General features: G+C 36.5%; 1 protein-coding gene across 2 annotated transcripts in view; it reads left to right on the forward strand.

Moving 5' to 3' along the window:
* The window catches only part of TPP2 (tripeptidyl peptidase 2), a 54,417-nt gene that overhangs the window by 30,277 nt on the left and 1,196 nt on the right, over positions 1 to 22,944 (forward strand). Inside the window, exons 22-29 of one of the 2 annotated variants that reach the window (XM_040584474.1) lie at positions 1,815 to 2,059; positions 2,260 to 2,338; positions 4,336 to 4,374; positions 10,897 to 11,048; positions 11,144 to 11,240; positions 12,105 to 12,235; positions 13,513 to 13,720; positions 22,527 to 22,646. In XM_040584474.1, the coding sequence (XP_040440408.1) occupies positions 1,815 to 2,059; positions 2,260 to 2,338; positions 4,336 to 4,374; positions 10,897 to 11,048; positions 11,144 to 11,240; positions 12,105 to 12,235; positions 13,513 to 13,720; positions 22,527 to 22,646 (1,071 nt within the window). The remainder of the gene's footprint in view (positions 1 to 1,814; positions 2,060 to 2,259; positions 2,339 to 4,335; positions 4,375 to 10,896; positions 11,049 to 11,143; positions 11,241 to 12,104; positions 12,236 to 13,512; positions 13,721 to 22,526; positions 22,647 to 22,944) is intronic. The other variant, XM_040584475.1, reaches the window with a different exon arrangement.

Here is a 22,944-nt window from a genome sequence, read left to right on the forward strand (position 1 = left end):
GTGAAAATTTTCATTATTTTTCACCTCACAGGCCTGCTGTTAGTTCCTTAAAATTTCCTGGTGCATAGGTATGATGTTCTTATATGTTCACAGGAAGACATGTTCAGTGGTGATATATTTGTATGAAAAAAGTAATGACAGGTTTGATTTCATGAAATAGAACATTATGATTTTTTTCGTCTTCCAAGGAAGAAGAAAGAGTTACGGTGTGGTTTTATTTCTACAAAAAGCTGCTAAATTGTGATTTCTTGTGATTTTGACTGGTATTTCTCAAGAAATGAATTCAAGTTCTTGTTGTCTTTGTTTTGTGTTTTTTACAAAGACGATACTTGAACTTTTCTGTTAAAGTGAAAAGAATCCATTATCTTACCTTTTCTGTATTCTGCTGATAGATCCAGAGGCTTCTGTATCCATGAAGGTTGTCTTCTGTGCTGTTGCTATCATCAGACAGCCTTTTAAATGTTATAGCTTGATTTATTTCCTGTTGCTGTCTCCAAAGGGAGTTTTTTGCGCAAGACTCGTAGATACTGTACCCTCTGTGGTAATCTTTTTCTGCTGGAACAGACCACGTGTCTGGATCATATGGAGAGAGGGAATTAAACAAAAAAGCACAAGAGAAACATTTCGGATAGTTCTTTGTTTTGAAACTTTTTTTTACCGATCCAAAATCACAGTTGAACTTCAATGTAATGTTTATTTTGATAGATTGATCATTCTGGAAGCATACAAAAGATCAACTTTAAAGCATGTCTTTGAGTCTTATAGAGGAATTTCAGAAATTGCATTATTTAAACTTCTGTTCCTTAACTTGCATTTTTAAGGTGCTATAAAATCTAAAAATCACTGAAGTATTCTGTTACTTACACCTAGTAGGCCACCACGTTGTAAATCTCTGGTGTTGTGCATCATAGAACAATTCTAAAGCAATTCAAAATTATTTAATCCAGGAAGAAATACCAACAGGAAGCATGACTCCCTAACCCCGCAGAGGGAGATTCTGGGAGCAAAGTAGTTGCCTTTCTATTTAGAGCTGGCTTGTGTATTATAGCAGCAGCAGCAGCAAAACGGCAATGTTTTAGCATGTTAGTGCTCAAAACACCCACGTGCCCTTTTAAGCTGATAGAAATGAAAGAATGTTTTCAAAGCTAAAAATTTAAGTCTAGGGTTGTTTCAGGGTTTTTTTAGTTGGGTGGGTTTGTGGGTTTTTGAGGGGGGAGTGTATCTGAGATTTTTGTTTTATGTTGTTTGGGTTTTTTTTTAATACATGGAGAAGATATCTGCATAGCCGTAACTGCATATATAAAAAGTTCAGGGCAGAGAGTCTGTCAGCTCTTTGAACTGCAGCCTTAAATCTCACAGGAATGCTGGGGGTCTCTCAGTGTGAAAGCTGGTACAGTTTTTAGGACAGTAGAAGATAATCTCTAATCTAAACCACAGAACACCCAAAGCTACATAGTAAACTGAAAGTGTATCAAGGCAAACCTGCTAGAGGTTTTGAACTGCAAGTTTAGAAAGAATTGTGATTTAAGTATTTGAGCTGTTATTACAGTTTTAGAATAGGAACAAACAATGTCTGCCTATATTGTGGTCTGAAAACTTTTTTTTGTTTTTTCAGTCAATCCAAAATGTGTTTTGGCCACTATCAAGTCTTGAAAGCAGTCTGTTTTCAGGAGGTTCCAAAACTAAGTAATCTAGCATATTTTAAATGGCTAGAGCAATATGGATCAAGAAGAACATGACAGTCTTATTTCTGGGTTTCTTTGTAAGTGGTAAAGTACTTAATCTTGACATTTATGAGAACTTTTTTCTTTCAGTATTCTGTGAAACTGGAAAAAGGAGATTACACTATTCGGTTACAAATTCGTCATGAACAGAACAGTGAGCTGGACCGCATCAAAGACCTTCCATTTATTGTTTCTCACAGGTTGTCTAGTACCTTGAACTTAGATATTTATGAAAACCATAGCCTTGCTCTCTTAGGAAAGAAGAAATCCAACAGTTTGACATTACCACCAAAACACAGTCAGCCATTCTTTGTTACATCGCTGCCTGATGACAAGTAAGTTACTGAAGTCCTGTTTTTCTCATCTACATCTAACAAGCTGCCTTTGCACCTAACTAAATACTTTGAAAGTATCTATGTGTTTAGGCTTGGTAATTCTTCTTGTGTTGCTCTTTTGCTGTTTGGGTACTATATTGTAGTCCCCATGGGGCAGGAATGAACCTGGTGTTAACACTGAACTTTCCTTCTTTGAATAGAATACCTAAAGGAGCAGGACCAGGATGTTACCTTGCAGGAGCTCTTACACTGTCTAAAACAGAACTTGGAAAGAAAGCTGTGAGTATTTGAAATGAATGATGGCTTCTTTTTCTGAAACTTCTGAAGCGAGTAAATGGCATGCTAGGAAGTGCTGTGTTTCAGGGGTTTAGTACTTTAAGGAGCACTAGGTTTAGTTACACACGACATTTTAGAAGCAGTTGTTTCATTATAAAGTCAGAGTAACTTCTAAGTAGTTCTAGTTTTGTTTTAATCTTACAATTTCAAATTGTATTTTCTAAATTTTGAATGCTAATTCTTTAGTCTAAATCCTTGTATTTTAAGAAGCAACTGCTTTTGTTTGGTGTGGAGCCTTTAAAAGTGATTTTGTGTAATTGCCTAGCTTAGTATAATTTTTGAATGAAAAATACATGCGTATATATATTGTTTTGTGCATGTTGGTTCTGTAATAAACAGCTATACTGTTCCTTGCATGCATACAATTTTCAGCAAAAATATGTGCTTTTTTAACACCTATATGTTACTGTGACAAAGCAGCAGGAATTTTGCTGACTCAAATGCATAAGCAGATATTCTTATGTTGCTGCACACTGATGTTGTCAACCACTGATATGACTGTATGCTCCAACAGAATAATCTGAAAGCTCTGTGTGATGCTAGAAAAAAGCTTCAGGGTTTTTAGTGCTCATAATTCAGCATCCTGTAAAAACTGGTTTATAGTTGTATGAATCTGTAGTGCAACAGTGATTATAGTAACCAGATCACTCTTGTGTGTATCTGTTGCTAAGGTGTTTAGAATATTCCCTATCTGTATTTAAATCCCCTAGCTATTTTTAAATTGATAGCAAAGCTGAAAATAAAATTGAATCAATCCTGGTGATGCTTAGTATGTAGAAGTACTTCATCTATGTCCATACATCATTAGATGTGGCTGAACAACATGTATAAAACTAAGTTTGTTTTCATAGAAAACAAGCTTCTGTGAGTAGGTGGGCAGGTACCTTTAGATCTTTCTGAGTAGAAAAGTTTAGTTCGCTCAGTCTGATTTGGTTGTAGGTAGTGCTTTTGGGGCAGATCGCATGTAACTGCAGGTTAGATAATGTCAGTCAGGAGAATTTATGTATCAGCAAGGAAAAAAATTAATAACCAAGAACTCTAAAATACATAGGTTTGTATTTCTTTGTAATTCCTGCAAGGTTGCAAGTATACTTTTATGAACTCCATGGTTAAATCCATTACAGTAGTGTAGTATAGTTTCCATAACTTAAAAGTCTGCACTTCCTTGAACTGCTGGTTGTAATTCTCGTCTATCTTATTTTAAACCAGACTAAGTGGTTATATACAGTGATTTCTGGGATGGGAAGTAGGAGGTTATATACAGTGATTTCTGGGATGGGAAGTAGGAGGTTATATACAGTGATTTCTGGGATGGGAAGTAGGAGGTAGGTAGGTATTGCCTATCACATCCTTGTGTGATGAAGAATACTTAAGAGCTTACACAGAGAGAAATTCTAGCTAAGGTGTGTCTCATGTCATAGTCTAAGGCATTACTGTTATGGTCTTATTTCACTGGAAAAAGGATGGTATCAAATAGTATCAGATACTTTCTGCTGCTTTTAGTGAACCTCGGTATGTACCAGAGGGCAGAACAGGAGGACTAGGCAGCAAAGTTGTCTAGGTCAGCAAGTGGATGCAATGTGAGGGAAAATGTGTCTAATTTCTGTATATTTATTATGAAATAGAACAATGCCACTAAACAGTCAAAATCTAAAATCTATTGAAGGCTGAATTTCTGTAATTTATTAATTTAAGCTAAGTGGTTAACAACACCTGCTTGTCTTACAGGAATAACAGACTGTATACACAATAATGCATTGTTTTATTAATTTTTAAAACCTGAAAGAGCATGCTTTAAAAGCATGTTTGATGATAGATGTGACTCTCTAAAAGTTTAAAAATCTGTAGGTTGAAAGTATAACCATAATTGTACAGAGAAGGTGTCTCCATCCTGTGTGGTGTGTGCATGTTTTCTTACGGTATGTTATTCTAACTCCCAGGGGCAGTCTGCAGCAAAGTGGCAAGGAAAATTTAAAAAGGTACTGAATGTTAGTTTTTGAAAAAGATATCCTTAAGTCTTTTTGCCTATGACTTAAAGAATTTGTCTACCAGTATTGGTTTTAATTTGTCTCCCTCATCTACCCTCCTTAGTTGTCAGCTATTTACTTCAGCACCTTGAGTATGTCTACTGGTAGAATAACAAAATCCTACTGTAATACAGAGCTGAGAGGCATATGAACATCTGGATACTTCTGTAAAAATGCATGTGATTAGTGGTCTGTAATTTGTTCTTTTTATTAAATACTCGGAAAACTTCAATGTTTGTGGTGAAGATTTTCTGTGGCAAGTGTTTCTGCCTATTCTGTTCTGTCTGCACATTGAGAACTGAATATGAACCTAACATTCTGATGTAGAATTGAATATCTAACTGCATACCAAGTCTACTGAATTGAGAGCTGGCTTCGTTACAGTTGTAAAAAACTTACTGTAGCAAGCAGGTTTTTCTTAGGAGCAATGGACTTGGTTGAAAAGTCTCTCAGTTCATGATTCTACTCAAATTGAATATAACTCATTATCAGCTAGAGTTTATACAGCAGTGTAATATGTAGTAGAATTTACAGAAAGAATTTTGGAGCAGTATGAGATACTTTGGGTAGGGAGTGAGTGACAATATAGCAGTGTTTAATGTTCTTTCTCATATTTTTCAGTAGGTAATACAATATTCTGCCGGAAGTCAGAGGCAGAAACAGTCTTCATAAAAACAAACAAAACAAAAAACAACACCAAAAAACCCCAAAACTATTTGAGTAGGATATCTTTATAAGGCTACTCTTCTTTTTCTTGTTTTGCTTTTAAGTTGTAAGGCTTTTAAATTCTTTTGTTTTCAAGGTACTGTGTTCTGGAGTGCAAATTAGTCAGGACTGTTAGAAATAAGGCATGGAAATCATGAATAACAGTTTATTGCTGCAATCTGTTGTTAACAGTGAGCCTGCTAACTTACTCTGGTCTTGGTGTAGTAACTGTGTGAGAATTTGATTAGGCTTTACAAGAAGGATTTTAATGCATGTTGCTGCAACTTTATTTTCATACATCTGAAAATTGTGGGGATCACTTCTAGAAAGATTATTTTAAATGCCATGTGAATGCATGGCTTCCTGATGAATAGGGTATAAAATCTTCACTAAGCAAATCTGAGGGAGTTAAACTCTAATCATTATTTAATTTGCATAACAAAACCTATTAAACAGATCTAAGAGGTTGCATGTTCTGTTGTTTTTAGAACTGAGATTTGTGTTCAGAGTTGAGCAGTAGACCCACTCAAGCTTGAATGAAAACTTGTTCTTCATACTACTACCTATGAGTCGTAAGAGGCGTCAGTGTACTAGCAGCAAATAAATAGAACAGTGTATTTCAGAGCATGGATCCATAAGATCTTCATTAATTAATATATTTTTTTGGGACTGCAACTCTGAGGCCTTCCTAGTTTACAAGTTGTAAACATTTACCCTGCCTTGTTACAAGTTTACATGTGGTTAAGATGTTCTCTGTGGTGGAAAACATGTTTATATATTTCGTTTATGACCTAGTCAGTCAAAAATGCATGTGTAGAATTTTCATGTTTTTCACAGACAAGTCCAGGCACTTTTGTAGGATTAGGAGGGTTCATTTCAAAGCCCCATTTTTATTTTGTGTGGTTTTTTGCTCGGATACTGGTGACTAGTCTGTGGAAAGTTGGGTTTTTTTGTTTGTTTTTTTTTTAGTTGAAGGAGGGAGGGAACTCATTACCTTGCACCCTATGTTCATGACACTACCAGAAATCCAGGGTGGGCATTTCTGGTGTTTGAAAGTATCTTTATTTACACAGAATCGCTGAGGCTGGAAAGGACCTCTGGAGGTCCTCTGGTCTAACACCCCCCCACCACCACCCACCCCCAATTCAAGCAGGGCCTCCTAAAGCTGGTTTCCCAGGACCATACCCAGACAGTTTTTGAGTACCTCCCAAGGGTGGAGACTATACCACCTCTCTGGGCTACCTGTTCCCAGTGTTCAGTCACTCCCACTGTGCAAAATTATTTCCTTATGTCTGGAGGAATACCCTGTGTTTCTGTTTGTGGCCATTGCCTCTTGGGCACTCACGAGGTTCCTGAAAGCCCGTTTCTGCGGTCTGTGAAGGTACCTCTGGATGGCAGCACAACCCTCTGCGGTATCAGCCGCGCCTCCCCCTCCCAGTCTGGTGTCACCTGCAAACTTGCTGAGGGTGCACTCTGCCCCGTCATCCAGATCAATAATGAAGATGCTGAACAGGATTCAATCCAGTATTGACCCCTGGGGTACACCACTGGTTACTGGCTTCCAACTGTGTGCTGCTGATCACCACCCATTGGGCCTGGCCATTCAGCAGCTTTCAATCTACTTGACTGCTCGTCCAGCCCGTATTTCAATATCTTCTCTATTTTGCGTGAAGGCAATTCGAAGTTATGCCAGGAAATAGCAGCCTAATTTTCCAAAGAATAAACTTAATTCTTTTACAACTAGACAGAAAAATCAATGAGTTCTTTCGACAGAATAAGCAGGTGGTTTTGTGTTACTAGATACATGCAGCAGAATCTTAGATTAATCCATAATTTTCTGCTAGAAGAGCTATTTTGGGGAATTTAATTTTATCTTAAAAAAACCCAAACCCAAACCAAACCTTGGGCATGGGGTTTTATTTAATTGCCTTCCTGTGGTGTGTCTGGGCTAAAGATAAAATAAAAATTTGACTACTGAGCCTGTGATATCTACAAAGTTCAGAATTCAGTGACATTTTCCCTTTGAACTGATTCCCACTGAAGTAGAAAGTGCACTATTGTGGCTTGGCCACAATACCCGTAGAAGTGCCCTTGGTTTCTAATGGGGAGGCTTGTGCTAAACAACCATAGGAAAAACGAATTGGTTCTATGTACCTTTCTTCTTTCACAACCTAACTTTTATAGTGCAGTTACAATGTGATTTTTCAACACCACCACCACCCCCTTGTCTTGAAGTTTTTGTCCTGAACATAGTTACAATGAAAACAGATCACTGACTTTTTCTGGTCTGTAAGAATTTTGTTGTTGTTTTATATAATGCAGCTTTTGAACAGCAATATGTAACAACTAATTAAGGGATAGAAAATTTCTACATCTTTCTTCCTACTCTGCTACCCTTTCCTCCAATTCAAAGCAAGAAATGGATTATGTAGTTGATATTGATAAGTAGTGGTGGAAGACTAATATATAGTATAGCATTGTTGAGGCAAACATAAAAGCATGTCTACCTTTGAGCATTAAGATACTATCCCTGTTTAATCAGGAGGCCTTCAAAAAATGGATGAAGTACATGTCTGATTTATTTTTATGTAAGCCTGGCAGGTGACTTCAAGAAATTTTGTTCAGCTTCGAGTATTGCCATAAAAATGAGCAATGTTGCACAAATTGTATACATCTTAAAGCAGATACAAATTCCGTATGCACATTCATATTTCTGTGTGTGCAGATGTGCATGGTATTTGTCAAACAGAAAATGAGGCCTGTGATCCTTCAAGGAGCTTTTTCCTGTGGTTAGTTTTGCTATGAAGGGTTTAAAGTATAAGTAACAATAGTTCATGTGTCTTTTCCACGTGAAGTACCAAATGTCGAATCATTGGACAAAAATCTAAGCTAAAATCTTTTAAACAAAATTGGGTTAAATGTTAATTAAGCTCTTTTAAGAGGAGACTGTTTTGAGGGCATTGTGCTTGTTTATGTATGCAGTTTGTAGCTCTAAGTAAAAAGTAAACTGAGGCTTACTAGACTGTGCAGAGAGTACACTGACCAAAGTGCATATCCTGTATATTTCCAGAATGTTTAATATTGCTTAATTTTTTCTGGAGGATAAACAAAGGGCAGCTTTCTCATTAGTCTGAAAGTTTCCTTAAACTGTTTTTTTCAATGGACAATATGCTTGCTTGCTACCTTTCTCTGTCTATAACTCTATATCTTTTTATAGAGATGCATATATGAAATCAAATCCAGTCACCACTGTAGCAATTACCTTAGTGTGGAACAGTTAGAGGTGAAATTGGAATAAGAAAAGACATTAAAGCACTGAATTGTGAAGAGTTACCTTTCTTCTCCTTAATCTTTAACGATGAATGTTTCTGTAATGGCAATGACAATGTTATTCTGGCATCCTCAGTTATCTAGGAGGTTGCTGAGTTTTTATAAATGATGCTACTGTTTACAGACAAAATAGAGAAAATAAAGAAGCCTCAGTCCATCTTAAGACAGTTTAGTTAAATGTGATAAGCACCTAGACCTTATGGATCCCATGAAATAAGTTTGTCTGTACAGAAGAGTGTGCCTCTTTTTTCATAAGTCCTTTTGAAAAAGGAGGGTGCCCAGGTCTGAAACACGGTGTTTCCCTTTCAGTGGTTATAGCTTGTAATGCTTGCAGAATCTCATGCGGCCAAAGGTACCTAGGTGAGAGAGTGGCAGGATGACATTTTGCTGTTGATGGTTTAGATACATAGAATTAGTCTCTTAAAGAGTTCATCCACATAAGTGAGGTTTTGTTAGTCTAATTATGCTCGGTTTGAACCTTAAACCAGAGTAGTAGAGCTTTCTCGTATGGACAAGGCTTGAGAATGCAGAGGCCATTTAGATCCGTAACTCCAAACATATGTTGCCAAGTAAGATCAAAGAGGACTTTCAAGAAGGAAATTCTGAAATATTAGAAGAATATTTCTAGGAAGACAGGTTTCTTTCTTACGGAAGTATTAGTTTCAGTAGAGGATGTTTTTTAAAAAACATTGTAAACTACAGATTCAGATTTTTTTTTACTGAATTAACTTCTTAATGTTCAGTTTGCTTTAACTATATTGTTACTTTCTGCCATTCTAATTATGTTAGCCAGGGCCATACCATGTTCCTGACTTCTGCATCCTCCACTACATGTGCCTGCCTCCATGACCTGTTTCATCATGCTCTGGCCTAGGTCTTGCTGGAGTCGCATATAGGTGTACTTGTCTGGCCATGCACTTCATACTTGAAATGCACATGTGCAGGATATTTCCTGTGAAAGCTATACTTCAATGTCGATTAGTGAGTTAAGCTAGGGTTTTAAAAAAATGTGAATGTCAGTTTTGTGGTTCATCTGAAATTTCGTATTAAGTAGCTGGAAAATTTATTTTAAGGGAATATTGATGTCACATTCTCTTACTAGTATTGTTTTCAGTAACCCATAGCAAGCTGCTGGTTTCTTTGAACTATCAGTTTGAATAAAGTTACTCTGCATCAGCGTTCTAGAGTAGTTTCAGAAGTGTAGTGTTGAAGTCCATTATTTCAAGATTATGCATAGCAATTTCTAACAGTCACATTTTTACTCACTGTTTAAGTAACCTGAAATAACTCCATCTTCCGCACAAGACTTAATTTCATTATGAAACACTGACCTTGTTTATAGGAAACGTATTCCCACAAATTTAGTTTTGAATAATTTGTATGAATAATTAAATTGCCACAGTAGTTAAGCATGCAGCAGAATATTTTGCACAATGTTGTGGTACAGTAATGGTATCTAGAAGATTTAAACTTAAGTGATCTTCTGTGTGAAATATCCTACATATAAAATAAAAGGACATGTCTCCACACTGTTTGGGGAGAGGCTTTTTTAAAAATTGCAACATTAAACCAAAAAACAATAAAATAGCCTCCCCCAGAAATTTTGATTTTTTAGAAGCAATGACTGAAATCTAATGATGGCTTATTTACAAGTTTATATGTAAATCATCTTAGCAAATGGACTTCAGAGCATGATCTAAGATCAGTTAAGATTTTCCTTTTAAATAGCTGTATCCCATTTTCTAATGGTAACTGTTGAGTAGTGTAGCATGAACTCAAACTATAGCATTATTTCTATGCTAGCTTTTCAGGTTTAAAAACATCTTGCTGTTATGTCTACTTATTTTGAGCATAGAGGTGAAAAAGGAAAGTCTGTAGCAGCAAACTGGAAAAGAGTTGACTGAATGCATCAGCTAAATCAGTAGGCACATGCAAGAAATCCTGTCTCAAGAGGAATAAACATCTATCTTATGTCATGATTCATATTTATCTTACTCTGGTTTTTTTTAGAATTCAGTCATCTTTATTCATTAGTTTATTGCTAGATTTGTAGGATGGGCTCTCTAACTGATTTTTTTTCCTTTGACTTTTAACCAAGTTACTTGCTTTTTTATAAACAAAGAAAAAAACCCACCCTTCTGATTTCCTGATTAATATCATGTAAAACTCTATGAATACAAAAATATCAAAGTTGCTAAATTTTAGGCTTTCTTGTCTTACGCCCAGCGTGCTGTTTTACTGTTTACATCTTTGTATTGCTTAAAATAACAAGTTAAAGCAGTTCCGCAATTCTTAACAACTAATTCCTTTGCTCTCAGAATCCTTACTCATTTTATGCGTAGCTTGGAGTAGCTGCTTGCTATGATTTAACTTTTATATAGCATTGAAAAAAGCATACTGTATCCCTCTCAGTATGTGTCTTTTTTTTCCCACCTCCAGGATGTCCTTACTGTTCACTATCACCTGATACCATCACTGTCAAAGAGCAAAAATGGCAGCAAAGAGAAAGAAAGAGAACAGGAAAAAGAAAAAGATGTAAAAGAAGAATTTGCTGAAGCTTTAAGAGATCTAAAAATACAGTGGATGACCAAGTATGTTTGCTGTCATGACTACACAAGCCTGAAGCAGCTGTACAAAAAACCTATGCAGAATCTGCTATTTCATGCTATGACCTCCTCTCTTCTAGGCTGGATACCACTGACATGTATAATGAGTTGAAAGAAGCATTTCCTAACCATCTTCCATTGTATGTTGCAAGACTTCATCAGCTGGATTCTGAAAAGGTTATTTAACACACTTTAAATTAGATTTGTCTCAATGCATCTGTGTAGCCTATACAACTGAATCTTTCTTCATACATGTTTGGTCTTGAAGTGACTGCTGTAGCTGTACTCAGTACTATAAAGCAGAAATTCTGAATTAGATTGACAACTGCCTTCTTAACTGACTGTGTTTTACTTAATCCCACAGCAGAATGTAAGTATGCCTACCTATAGAATATTTGTTGATCATTTATTCCTTGTTAAGTTGAATACATTGTAAGTTTCCTTACTGGTTTAGGCTGCAACAATAGTATTCTAAATGGTGGTTACTGAGACAAGCGCACGTCCTATTCTGCTCCTCTAGTGGATTGGTAATTTGTTCTAGCAGAATTGCTCAGACAACTGAGGGTCCCCTTGAAACAACAGCTAAATCCACCATAGTTGTCCTCAAAAATGAGAACTGTGAACAGAAAAGTTCACATAAGTTTGCTTTGTTTATCTTGAAGATAAACAGCTTTGTGTATGTGTCAGCTTGGATGTTTTTCTGATTTTATATTTATTTCTGAAATTAAAAAAAGTGGTAACAGTTATTCAAGAGGGTTAATTTGTACTGAAAGGTGGTTTTCTTTCTGTAAACTCTGCATTTTGCATATACCCACCTCATATTTCTCAGTGTTTTCGGTGAAATGGACTACATATCTGCATTATCAAGATTTCCTGCATTTATCCATCTTTTTTAATCAAAAATTGGAGAAAGTGGAGAAAAGAACATGTTGAATTACCTGATGTTATTTCTGCGTACCTTTGCAATTATCGTAGTGTTAGGGCCAGCAGTCAAGTAGAGTGATTTCATTGTGCTAAACACCTTTTCTGTTCTTCTTTTAGGAACGAATGAAAAGACTTGATGAAATTGTTGAAGCTGCAAATATTGTAATCTCTCATATTGATCAGACAGCATTAGCAGTATATTTTGCCATGAAGACTGATCCCAGGCCTGATGCAACTACTATAAAAAAGTACCTACCCAGTAAATAATTTTCTTGCATCCTATTTCTGTAGTTATGTACTTTGTCTCTGCTTATAAGAAATGGAATGGCTATAAACTTTTTTAATAACTTGTGTCATTTGGGGGGGCAAAGGTAATGTCAAACTTGACTACAAAATTATTTTGTTCTCTTCTTATATCTCCAGAATGCAGGAACACTCAAACTTGCAAATTTTTACTTAGCAATGTTAAATAAAATAAACAAGTGCGCTTTCAGGATTTAGATGTGTCAGAAAAATGGGGAATTAAGTTTTTGTATCCAGCTTAATCTCTGATCAGAGGGACCATTAGAATATCGATGTAGAGGTGTTTGAGTGTTACCTGCCTAGTCTAAGTCACTGCTTGCAAAAGGTTTCATTTCTGAAAAATGTGAGGACCATTCTTGTGCTTCAAAGTATTTTTGAGACCTGTTGTTTTTCTTTAGTTTTAGATTGTTCCTCTGAATTACCAGCATATATCCTTAGGAAGACAGTGTTTTGAAGGCGACACCTTAGTTGGGAGAATAACCAGTAGATTTCGTGTTGTGTGGCATGGTGCTGTTGTAGTCCCAAATAGAGCAGCACATTTGAAGATTAGGCCCTTAAAATGGGTGATGCGTATTTTTTCATTATTTTAGATAAAATATTGCATTTCAATTGTAAAACTAGTCTCTTCTAGCTATCGTGAATATTTCTGTATAATTCTTGAATTGTTGATGTGAAAGCAAAGCTATGACATAATGAACTTTATTCTAAACATTTCTTGGTAAGTTGACCTGTTAGGTCATGTGGTTGAATCTAACGTCTGGAATTGAACACCAGATTGAATGGTGCTTTAAATGAGTGCAGTTCCTTTGAAGTCAGCAGAATTGTATCTGCTTACGTTAGTGGTGGATTTGACTCTCTGTTTCTAATGCCAGGAATAATAAAGCTGTATTTCTGGATGCTAGCTTACTCAGTTTTAGAATCCTGAGTTGCCCTTGCCTTAAGACATCAAAGGCATTTCAGACTTAGAAGAATGATCAAACTTGTTTAATGCATAGTGTCTTTAGGTAACTTTTTAAAATTAGTTTAATTTATAGTAAATAGCCATGCTTGAAAAATAATCTTTGTGCTTATTTTCATTTTGTGTGTAACTGCTGTAAACTTTTTAGCTTAAACTAAAGTTTAAGTTTTAGCTTAAACTCAGTACAGCACTGTTTCTGTTCTTAATGAGGTATCTGCAAAAAGTTTTTAGTATTTTTCATGTTGATTTTTTTTTTTTTTTTAGTGAAATGGAAAAACAGAAGACTACTTTAGTGGATGCACTTTGTCGAAAAGGAAGTGCGCTGGCTGACCAACTTCTCCATCTGCAGGCCCAAGAAGGGGCTGCTTCCAGTGATGCAGAAAGCAAAGATGAGGATCATGAGAGCTGCTCGGAAGCTTTGACAGAGACATTCTGGGAAACAACAAAATGGACTGATCTTTTTGACAGCAAGGTGAGAGAGCAGAGCGGATTTTTTTTTTTCTTTTGCATATAGGGTTTTTTGATAGATTCTCCTGGAATTATGCACTGCCTTTGTGTGCACAGCCTCATACATTCCTCCCTTCTACTTTTTCATGCTTTCCCCATATGTTGTGCTTCCTTAATAACCTTTTTCCACAGAGGTTCTGCCAAGCCTGTCAAATCTGTGGTAAGCCCATTTCTGTGCCTGTGAATGTAGAGGTTAAGGGAAGGATATAGAATGCTACCAGGTTTCCTTGAAAACACAGCTTGCTTTATTGAATTGCTTCTTTCTGTACCTTTCAGGGAACGTTTTTGGTTCTCTGCACTGTTCTAGCTGTACACACACAGAAGTGTGCAGCATCCCTACTCTGTCAGCCCTGCATTCTGTAGCCTCTTCTACACTATGGACAGAAGAAGTTTTGTGTTTTGCTGTCAGTAATGTCTGTAGAGGTAAAGAAAGAAACCCCTGGAAATAGTTACACATATATTTATTAGCACAGATTTCCCTTTCATTTCAAGGTTCCTAATCCTGACATTTAAGTTTTTGTCTGCTTCATTCAAGACAACTATTCCAGAAGGGGAAAAAAAATCAATTATAGGTGATGAGTTTCATAGCTTTTAATTTACAGAGTTTATGGCTTTGTATGTTTTAACTGTTGAGTTACTGAGTATTAATTAGTTGCTGTACTTAACTCTTGCATATGGCTGTGTTCTAGTGGAAGATAAAGTGACCAATGTATTTGTTCATAATTCAGTTAAATTGCCAAAGCACTTCAGATAATTACACAAGAAAAACTTTGAAATTAAAAGAAAAAATTCTTAATTGCCTTGATAGTAAATAATCTTCCCAGTAAGAACTTGTGCTTTAGCTGGAGGCTTGAAAAGGAGGGTCGGTGGTGGTTACCCTCACTTCTTTTAATGTATATATTCTTGTACACCTATATCTTTTCAGCATACCTCTTCTAATCTTTAACTGATCAACTATACTGTGGTAGCTGATTTTGTCTGGCACATGATTTTCTTGTTGTCTGTTTGTAAATACAGTACCACATTCCAGTGTAGTGACCCCTGGTTTATTTCTGTCTCTTGGTTTTTAAAGCTGATGAGAATGATTTCAGTGGAAAAACTGCCAATATACACATTTTATTGGGAGTTTATCACTGTTACGGGTTTTTTTTCAATACAGATAGTGATTCCTGGCACTCTTGAGCTGTGTGGGCCTGGAATGACTAACTGATTTGAATTGCAGGTTAGGGATTGAACCTGTCTGTGACTGCTTTGACCATGGATATGTCTAAGTGGATATTCAGATTTTGCTCTGAAAATTGATGCTTCTGTATGGTTACATTGATACTGAATGGCCAACAAAATTTCTTAGATTTATTTATGTAGCATTTCATATGGAAATAACTTCCATCTTGTTTATACAGTGTGTTTGTCTGCTTTTCCCTCTTGGTTTTACTAGTCAAACTGCAATCTAAACAGACCATCATGAGCTATACACAGCCACTTGCTCGCTCTGTAGTGGGATGGGGAGAGAACTGAAAAAAAAAAAGTGAGACAGCTTGTGGGTTAAGATAAAGACAGTTTAATAGGGAAAGCAAAACCTATATGCACAAGCAAAGCAAAACAAGGAATTAATTCACTATTTCCCATTGGCAGGCAGGTGTTCAGCCATCTCCAGGAAAGCCGGGCTCCATCACACAGAAGTTACTTGGGTAGACAAGCACCATCACTCTGAATGTCTCCCCTTCCTTCTTTCCCATTTATTTTATTGCTGAGCATGACATCATACGGTATAAGAGATGCCTTTGGTCAGTTGGGGCCAGCTGTCCTGGCTCTGTCCCCTCCCAACTTGTGCCCCCCCCCCAGCCTGTTCGATGGTGGGGTGAGAGGCAGAAAAGGCCTTGGACTCTGTGTAAGCACTGCTCAGCAATAATGAAAACACCTCTGCATTATCAACACGGTTTCAGCACAAATCCAAAACACAGCCTATAGGAGCTGTTGTGAAGAAAATTGTCTTAGCTAGAACCAGTACATTGAGGATGCTTCTCACCCAGAAATGTTCTAGATTGCTCTGAGTGTTTTAAATGGGTGGCTTCTGAAAGTGGAAAAAATGAGCATGTCATGCTACATGCTAATGACCCCTGGGGTACATCTTTGTCCTGTGCTTTTCTGCGGGCTTTCTGTCCGGTACCCACACGTGCCTCACTTACTCAGCCTTGCCTGGCCTGCATACGGTTGATCTTCTGTGTTCTTTTCCTGCTGGACAAATTGCCCTATATCAATGCAGTTATGATCATTAGTGTAAGTAGTATAGCAAGGGCCACAAAAATGATTAAGGGACTGGAGCACTTGTCATATGAAGAGAGGCTGAGACTACTCAACCCAGAGAAGAGAGAATTTAAGGAGTTTTTGTCTGTCTGTATAGATAGGTGATGGGGGGAGTAAATAAAATGGAGCTAGGCTTTTCCCAGTGACAGGACAAGAGGCAGTGGGCCCAGACTAAAACACAAGGACTTCTTAAGAAAAAATTGGGGGTTTTTTTTCTGTGTGTTTTTTTGGTTTTGTGGCAGTGGTAGTGTTTGGGTTTTTTTATTGTGAGGGTGACCAAACTCCAGTGGGTTGCCTGGAGCAATGGTGAAGTCTCAGTCCTTGGAGGTAGTCAAAACTTAATTGAATGTGATCCAGGGCAACCTGCTATAGGTGGCCCCACTTCGAGTGGGGAAGGATGGTGGGGGTGGGGGTGTTGAACTAATGATCTCAGAGCTCCCTTTTGCCTTCAAGCATTTTGCGATTCAGTGACTGCTTGGCAAGTAATTTATGTTGCTCACTAGTTTCTGTGGTGGTTTTCTTCATGCTTTCTGTAATCTAGGAAGATGTATGTTTGTCAGTAATGTAGTGTTAGTTTTGCTAGCTATCAATTTAATGTCTGTAAAGATCACATGATGAATTTATCCTCTCATCTCTCCTGTGGTAATGTTCAGTAATTCTCATTCCAGAAGGGCATACAGATAAGGTTAAAAAAAAAAAAAAACTTTGTAGGGAAAGAGACACGTGCTGCTACGTAAACCTTTTGTATGATTATTGGAACTGAGACATGTAATTGTTCACTTTCATACTCTGAGGTTTTCTTTTTCTGTTTTTCTGGAAGCTCTTTGAAAGGGATGAGGAGTAAGAGTAATGTCACTCAGACTTTGATGAGACTTCAGTATTTTACTTTTGAAAGGAGATAGTAGAATAATGATTTTTCCTGATAACAGACTTAGAGAAGAGGATGAGGGCTAGGGCAGAGGGAGTTGTGGTTTTGTTTTTCCTTGATTGCTTCCTAAAAGTTTCATGCTGGCTACTGTTCATATTCTTTCATTTGCTTTACTAACAGGTGTCATGTCCATCCAGTAGTTTTCCCAGGAAGTGCCTGTAGTTAGCAATTACACTGTTCAGACCAGCTGTTTCAGTTGTTAGCATTAAAGATTCCAGGTAATGATGGCATACGCTCTTAGTCATTCAAAATCGTAAACATATGATCCAATTATGCTTTATTTAGCTTTTTTAAGGGTTGCTTTTAATACTAAGGCTACATAATTATCATATGGCCAGGCACAAAAAAAGTATAAGAGAAAAAGTTAGTTATATTCCTACTGTCTTTGTTCTAAACTGAGAATGGCTGTACATGGTGTGTCATGGGCTGTAACTTTTCTTCAAAAATTAACTTAATACTTCACAGTTCCTTCATTCCACCCAACTCTGCCAAACGGCATCTCATGTTAAACTGTCCACTCAGTAGTCATTCATTTTGATTCACAATGGATGACAAGTTCTGTAAGTGGGATTGTTCTTCGAGTTCTCTCAGCTTCCTGTTTAAATAAATGTAAACATCTTCTGCCCTAGAGATGGGCTAATAGAATGTACCTGCAGTGGCCTTTGGTGGTCGTCTTTGCAGTAGCTTCTGTCTATTTGGAAGAAACAGTTGTATAAATCTCCACCTTGGTGTTGCATGCAGTATGCTGTTGTACTTTCTGGAATATTTTGTTATTTAAAAAAACAATTGAATAGCTTAATGCAATTAATTCTATTTTATGGACTGTAAGAGGAAAATCTGGAGTCTTGCCTGTTTAAGGGGAGCCATACTTTTCATGTAGCTCACTTCCCTTGAGGTGGGGAGTTTAGGAACAATGTTGAGGACTTGATTTTGTGAAGTAGTGTTTAAGGCTTCAAAAGAGATTCTGTCTAAGAACAAATTAGTTTTGCTAGGGTAAGGGCAAAAGCATTGATAATGCTCTTCAGTCCAGCTGACTTGTGCTTGGTAAAATTCACCTAGGTAGAAAACAAGAAATTACAGCTTTAATAGCCTTTCTGTGATGCTGCTCTGGACTTAGGCCACACTGATGAAATGAAGTGTTGTGACTTGGCTCTGTCACCTAACCTTGCATGACTCACTTGCCTTTTGAGAAGAGGTTTGGAAGGAGGAAGGGTAGTGATGTAGGATCAGGGATAGATCTTGTGTGAATGTCCTTCAAATGAGAGTCCTCAAGAAGCAGCCAGCTTATTCTAAAGGACTACACTGGAAATGAAAATGTGGAGCTCTTCATGCACGTGAACATGGCTTTGTGCTGTGGGCACTTCTGAACATGGCTTTGTGCTGTGGGCACTTGTGCTGTGGGCACTTGAAAGCTGGAACAACTGGCTGAGAGAGAATGGAAATAAACTGCACTAATTGTTCAAGTATATATGTGGCTTTAGATAGAAACATTGTTCTAGGTGATTTTACATCTAAGCTTCCTGTAAGTCAAAGTTCATCCAGATGTCAGTGAAAAGGCTAAGTAAATTTTTTGAAAACAGACAGATGTGGTTTTTTTACATTGTTTTTAAAGATGAATCGGGAATGTTACCGTGTTTCTGCACATTTCTGCTCACCTTCCAGTAAACCAAGTACTATCACTTGTTCCACCTCTGCAGGTGCAGCATCTGTGTTGCCCCAGGGCATTCGTTACTTCCTTTGAATTGTCTGTTTTCCACTGAAATATCATGCTTGTCCCCACATCGTAGCAAGTATGTAGGGAAGCTGGTGCTGACTTTTGATAGTAGAATAAACTCTGAAGGTTTATTTTAAATGAAATATGAAAACAAATATTTATGTTCCCTGTGTACCCACAAGTGTTTTAAAGAAATGTCAGCTGAGACACCTCTATGCAGCACGTATTTGTTTATCCCAAAACATTTGTGGTAGTGCTTCAGGGTTTTTAGTAATATGAGCTGTGCAATTTTTCTTTTGCCTAGAACATAACCTTAAAATTTGTAGGTCAAAATCCCCGGTTTTAAACAACTGCTACAGGAGAGTAGTAGGATGTTGCTGGTTTGTTACTAGGAATGACCCATCTGTAGAGTTTCGTGCCCTTCAATCTTTAAATTAGCTGTTGGGGAAAAGCAAAATTGCACATTTAAAAATAAGTTTGAAAACAAATAAAAGGCCCAGACCTTTCCATCTTGTCTCTTAAACGTCTTTAGCCTGGATTGTTTTTCATATTGCTGTCTGCACTGTCAGATGCAGCTGTCTCTTCCAGCTGATTGTATTCAGTCACTGCCAAAAACTTGTTGCTGGATACTTGATTCCCTTAACTCCCCTCCCTCTCTTGAAAAAATGGTGAGTCAGATTTTTTTGCATGAGTATTGCTTTTATTTGTAATAGCCCAGTTGATAGAGCAGAGGCATGTCAACATAGTAATAAACTAATGTTTCTTAGCTATAGACATATATATGAACTTGAAAAAACCTGTCCGTTGGTAATTATAAACGTTACAACTTCAGGATTCTTTGAAGTAGTTGGAGTGTGTTATCTATAGATTATATCATTTCACCTAGTATTTCAATTATCTGTAAATGTAGATATATTTTAAACAACTGTGTAAATAATGAAGTAACTGATTAGACAGGTCTGTTTTCATAAGTAACAGTATTAGGATACTAGAAAAACTTTTTATTAGGTAGTTTAGTGTTGCTGGGTTCAAAAAGTTCTTTTCTTAAATAATGTTTAGCCCTGCAAATGTCTTGGGATAGATTGTTCCAGCATTTTACTGTCCTAAATATGCATCTTTGTGTAGGCAATGGCAAGTTAGGTAGCTAATTAGGAGATGGACATCCAAACACTTTTATGGGTCTGGCTTTTAGCACACTTTATATAGCTTTATTCCCCAAGCTAACAGCTGTATCTAACAGTGATTTTTTTTTTTTTTTTTTTTTTTTTTTTTCCCTCCTGCCCAGTGTCCTAGCGGTACACGTCGCCTTTTCTTATTGCCCTTTGTTTTTTGCTCTTTGAATTTCTGGGCCGTATCACTTGTTCTGTAAAAGCTAGCCTTAATTATTGACATTATGAAATAGTATCGAATCCTCTCAAATTTGTTCCTATTCTTTCATGTAGCAACTGCTTTTAAATACTACAAATGGATTTATTTGCTGTTGTTATACATTCACATAGCAACTGTTTTCTGTTTATCTTAATAGCACTCCAGTTTACATTTGTTTACACATATCAAGGAATCATAATCTTCACTTATGTGATCTTGTAAAGCTTGCTGTATTTTAATTGTAAGGCTTAATTTGACCAATATGTGTAGAAGTTATAAAGTATTATTTCTTATCTAACGTTTTTGTTTATAAACTTATTCTGATTTTAAAGCATCTCATGCATTATTCTTAATTTCTGAAGTGTAAATGAACTTCTTACGGTTTTACTGAACTTGTATACAGTTTATTGGGGTTTTTTTCCAAGCACTAAGACAGAAATTATTGTCTTTTATCAAGAGCTCTTGGAGCATTGATTTCAACCTTTTGGTCCAGCAGAGAACTTCTTTCTCATATAGAAATACCCAAACTTTTATTTGGCCAGAGCAAGGGTGTTTCGTAAAATGCTTTGTTTTCTTGCCGCAAAAACTCTAGGAAGCCCTGTTACGAAAGAAATGCTGTCAAGTGGCTTTCCTCCTGCCTTTATCAGTGATGTTCAATAACCATTCAAAACTTGCAGGGTCAGGTAAGAGCTTTCTTAATAGAGCAGTGACATTATTTCTGGTTAGCCTCCAATATGTTATTTGCTGAGAGCTCCAATGCATTTTTCATTTGAGATTTATTTTGTTTTGGTTTTGTTTTGTGGTTTCTATCATCTTTTACAGAAGGGATTTTTTTTTTTTTTTTTTAAGTTTAACAAACTAAATCTGCTAATGGATCCGCTGAGCAGTTATTCAGAAGTGTTTGCTAATGTCTTCTGCTTTAGGAGAATATCCAAAATAGTTGGATTGAGAATGCAGCATGCAAAGTATTTTTCCAATAGCAATATTTGGAAAATCTACATGTGAATGGTGCTGTATGCTCATTGTTGCATATATGTATGTGTCTTAATATACCACAGGTTAAGTGAATACTTCAACTCAACAAAATAAGTATCTGAAGACAGAAGAATGAGCAACTGTGCTCGACATATACTTCAGAGCTTCAAAATTACTTACCTTTACTTGCTTGATAATTAAGCTTGTTACTTCGTTTTTTTAGCTCAGTCTTTCAAGTATTGATCCTGCAAAGATTTGTGCATGTGTTTAGCTGCCTGAACACTTCCATTGAATGTTAAAATTAGGCAGGTTCTTCAGTTCTTGCAGGATTCAGATTTTGGATTCTTTAATATTTATATTCTTAAGAAATATTTTAAATTTTTTTTGCTGTAATGCAAAATATTTCTGAGCATCCTTGAAGTGGTTTTGTTAGCTTCTTTTAGTGGGGTATTTTAAGTGAGGGAAAATGTGACTTTTGTTGGAGGAGTCAGAGGAAGGGAAAAATAGTTCAATGTGTGAGGGAAATGAATAGCAAACTCTTTAATACAAGATTTCATAAACTTCACCAACAACAGAAACACCACCATATTCACCAACTTTGCTGATACGTCACTCTTCAGGAAAGAAAGTTAAAGCTATTTACTATGAGTGTTCCAAAGGGAATATATGAAACATCTCCTATTTCACTAATTCTTAGTGCCTGTGACTGGTGAAATGGTATGAACTGTGAATAGCCTGAACTCTGTCAGGTGTTAAGAACCTGATTTATTTTGCATTAGCTCTTCAGTAGAATGATTTGTGCGTGTTAGTTACAGCATTGACAAGTATTGTAAGCTGTCTCTTTAGATTTAGTATTATCAGGAGGAAGCTTTTTCTATAATCTCTTCTTAGTAAATTACCAATAGTGAGAGGCTTACCCAAACCTTGAGTCTTGTCTTCATGCTTACCTGTCTTCATTGCTTGTTTATAATTATGTGCATTTCTCTCTGTGTGTGTGCATATATATATCATTTGCTATGTATGTTCGTACTTGTTCCTGCAATAAGTTTGTGACTTCCTAGGAATCAAAACTCTCAATTGGGTCTTTGTTTCTGTGGGTCAAAGATATACCTGCCTGGTTCTTGATTTTTGTTTTTTAAAATAAAATTTTGGTCTTATTAACATACAGTTGCCTCTAGAAAATGAAAATCCAAAGAAGCTAGAAATGTGATGAATAAAAAAATTAGAATAGTGACTTCTGTGTTACATAAGATGTTCTGAAGTCAAATATATTTGTGAAGTCAGAAATAGTCTCTGGGAAGTTCATGTTTGTAACTACTACTGTGAATCATCTGTTTTACTGCGAAGAAAAATGCAGGCTATCTTGTGTAAATGTTTTACTTAGTTTAAATCACTTCTGCTACCTGATCAGAATCTGCTATTGCTTGTTAAGCCTTGTAAAACTAAAATACCTAATTTGGTTTTGTTTTCACATTGTAGGTTTTGACTTTTGCCTATAAGCATGCATTGGTAAATAAAATGTATGGGAGAGGTCTCAAGTTTGCCACAAAACTTGCAGAAGAGAAGCCAACGAAGGACAACTTGAAAAACTGCATCCAGGTAACGTGTACTTGGTAAAGTAATGGTCTATGTTCATGCTAAGTAAGCTTTTAAAAGTAACATATAAAAAAGTCTTCTTGAATTCTTGATACTTTAGAGCTCACTAAACTTAACATTTTAACTTGACCCAGATTTTTGTAGCTTGGCCTCCTTTTTTAGAGTGACTTGTTCGTTCTTTTTCTACAATAGCTAGTTTGTGAATAACTCATTTTTAGCAGATTTACTTTCTGGAACTTAGTTTGGCACATAAAGAAAGTAGATACAACTTAGCCAAAGATTTTCTGCATATTTAAAATCC

This window comes from Falco naumanni, chromosome 2, assembly GCF_017639655.2.
Source record: "Falco naumanni isolate bFalNau1 chromosome 2, bFalNau1.pat, whole genome shotgun sequence".
NCBI lineage: Eukaryota > Metazoa > Chordata > Aves > Falconiformes > Falconidae > Falco > Falco naumanni.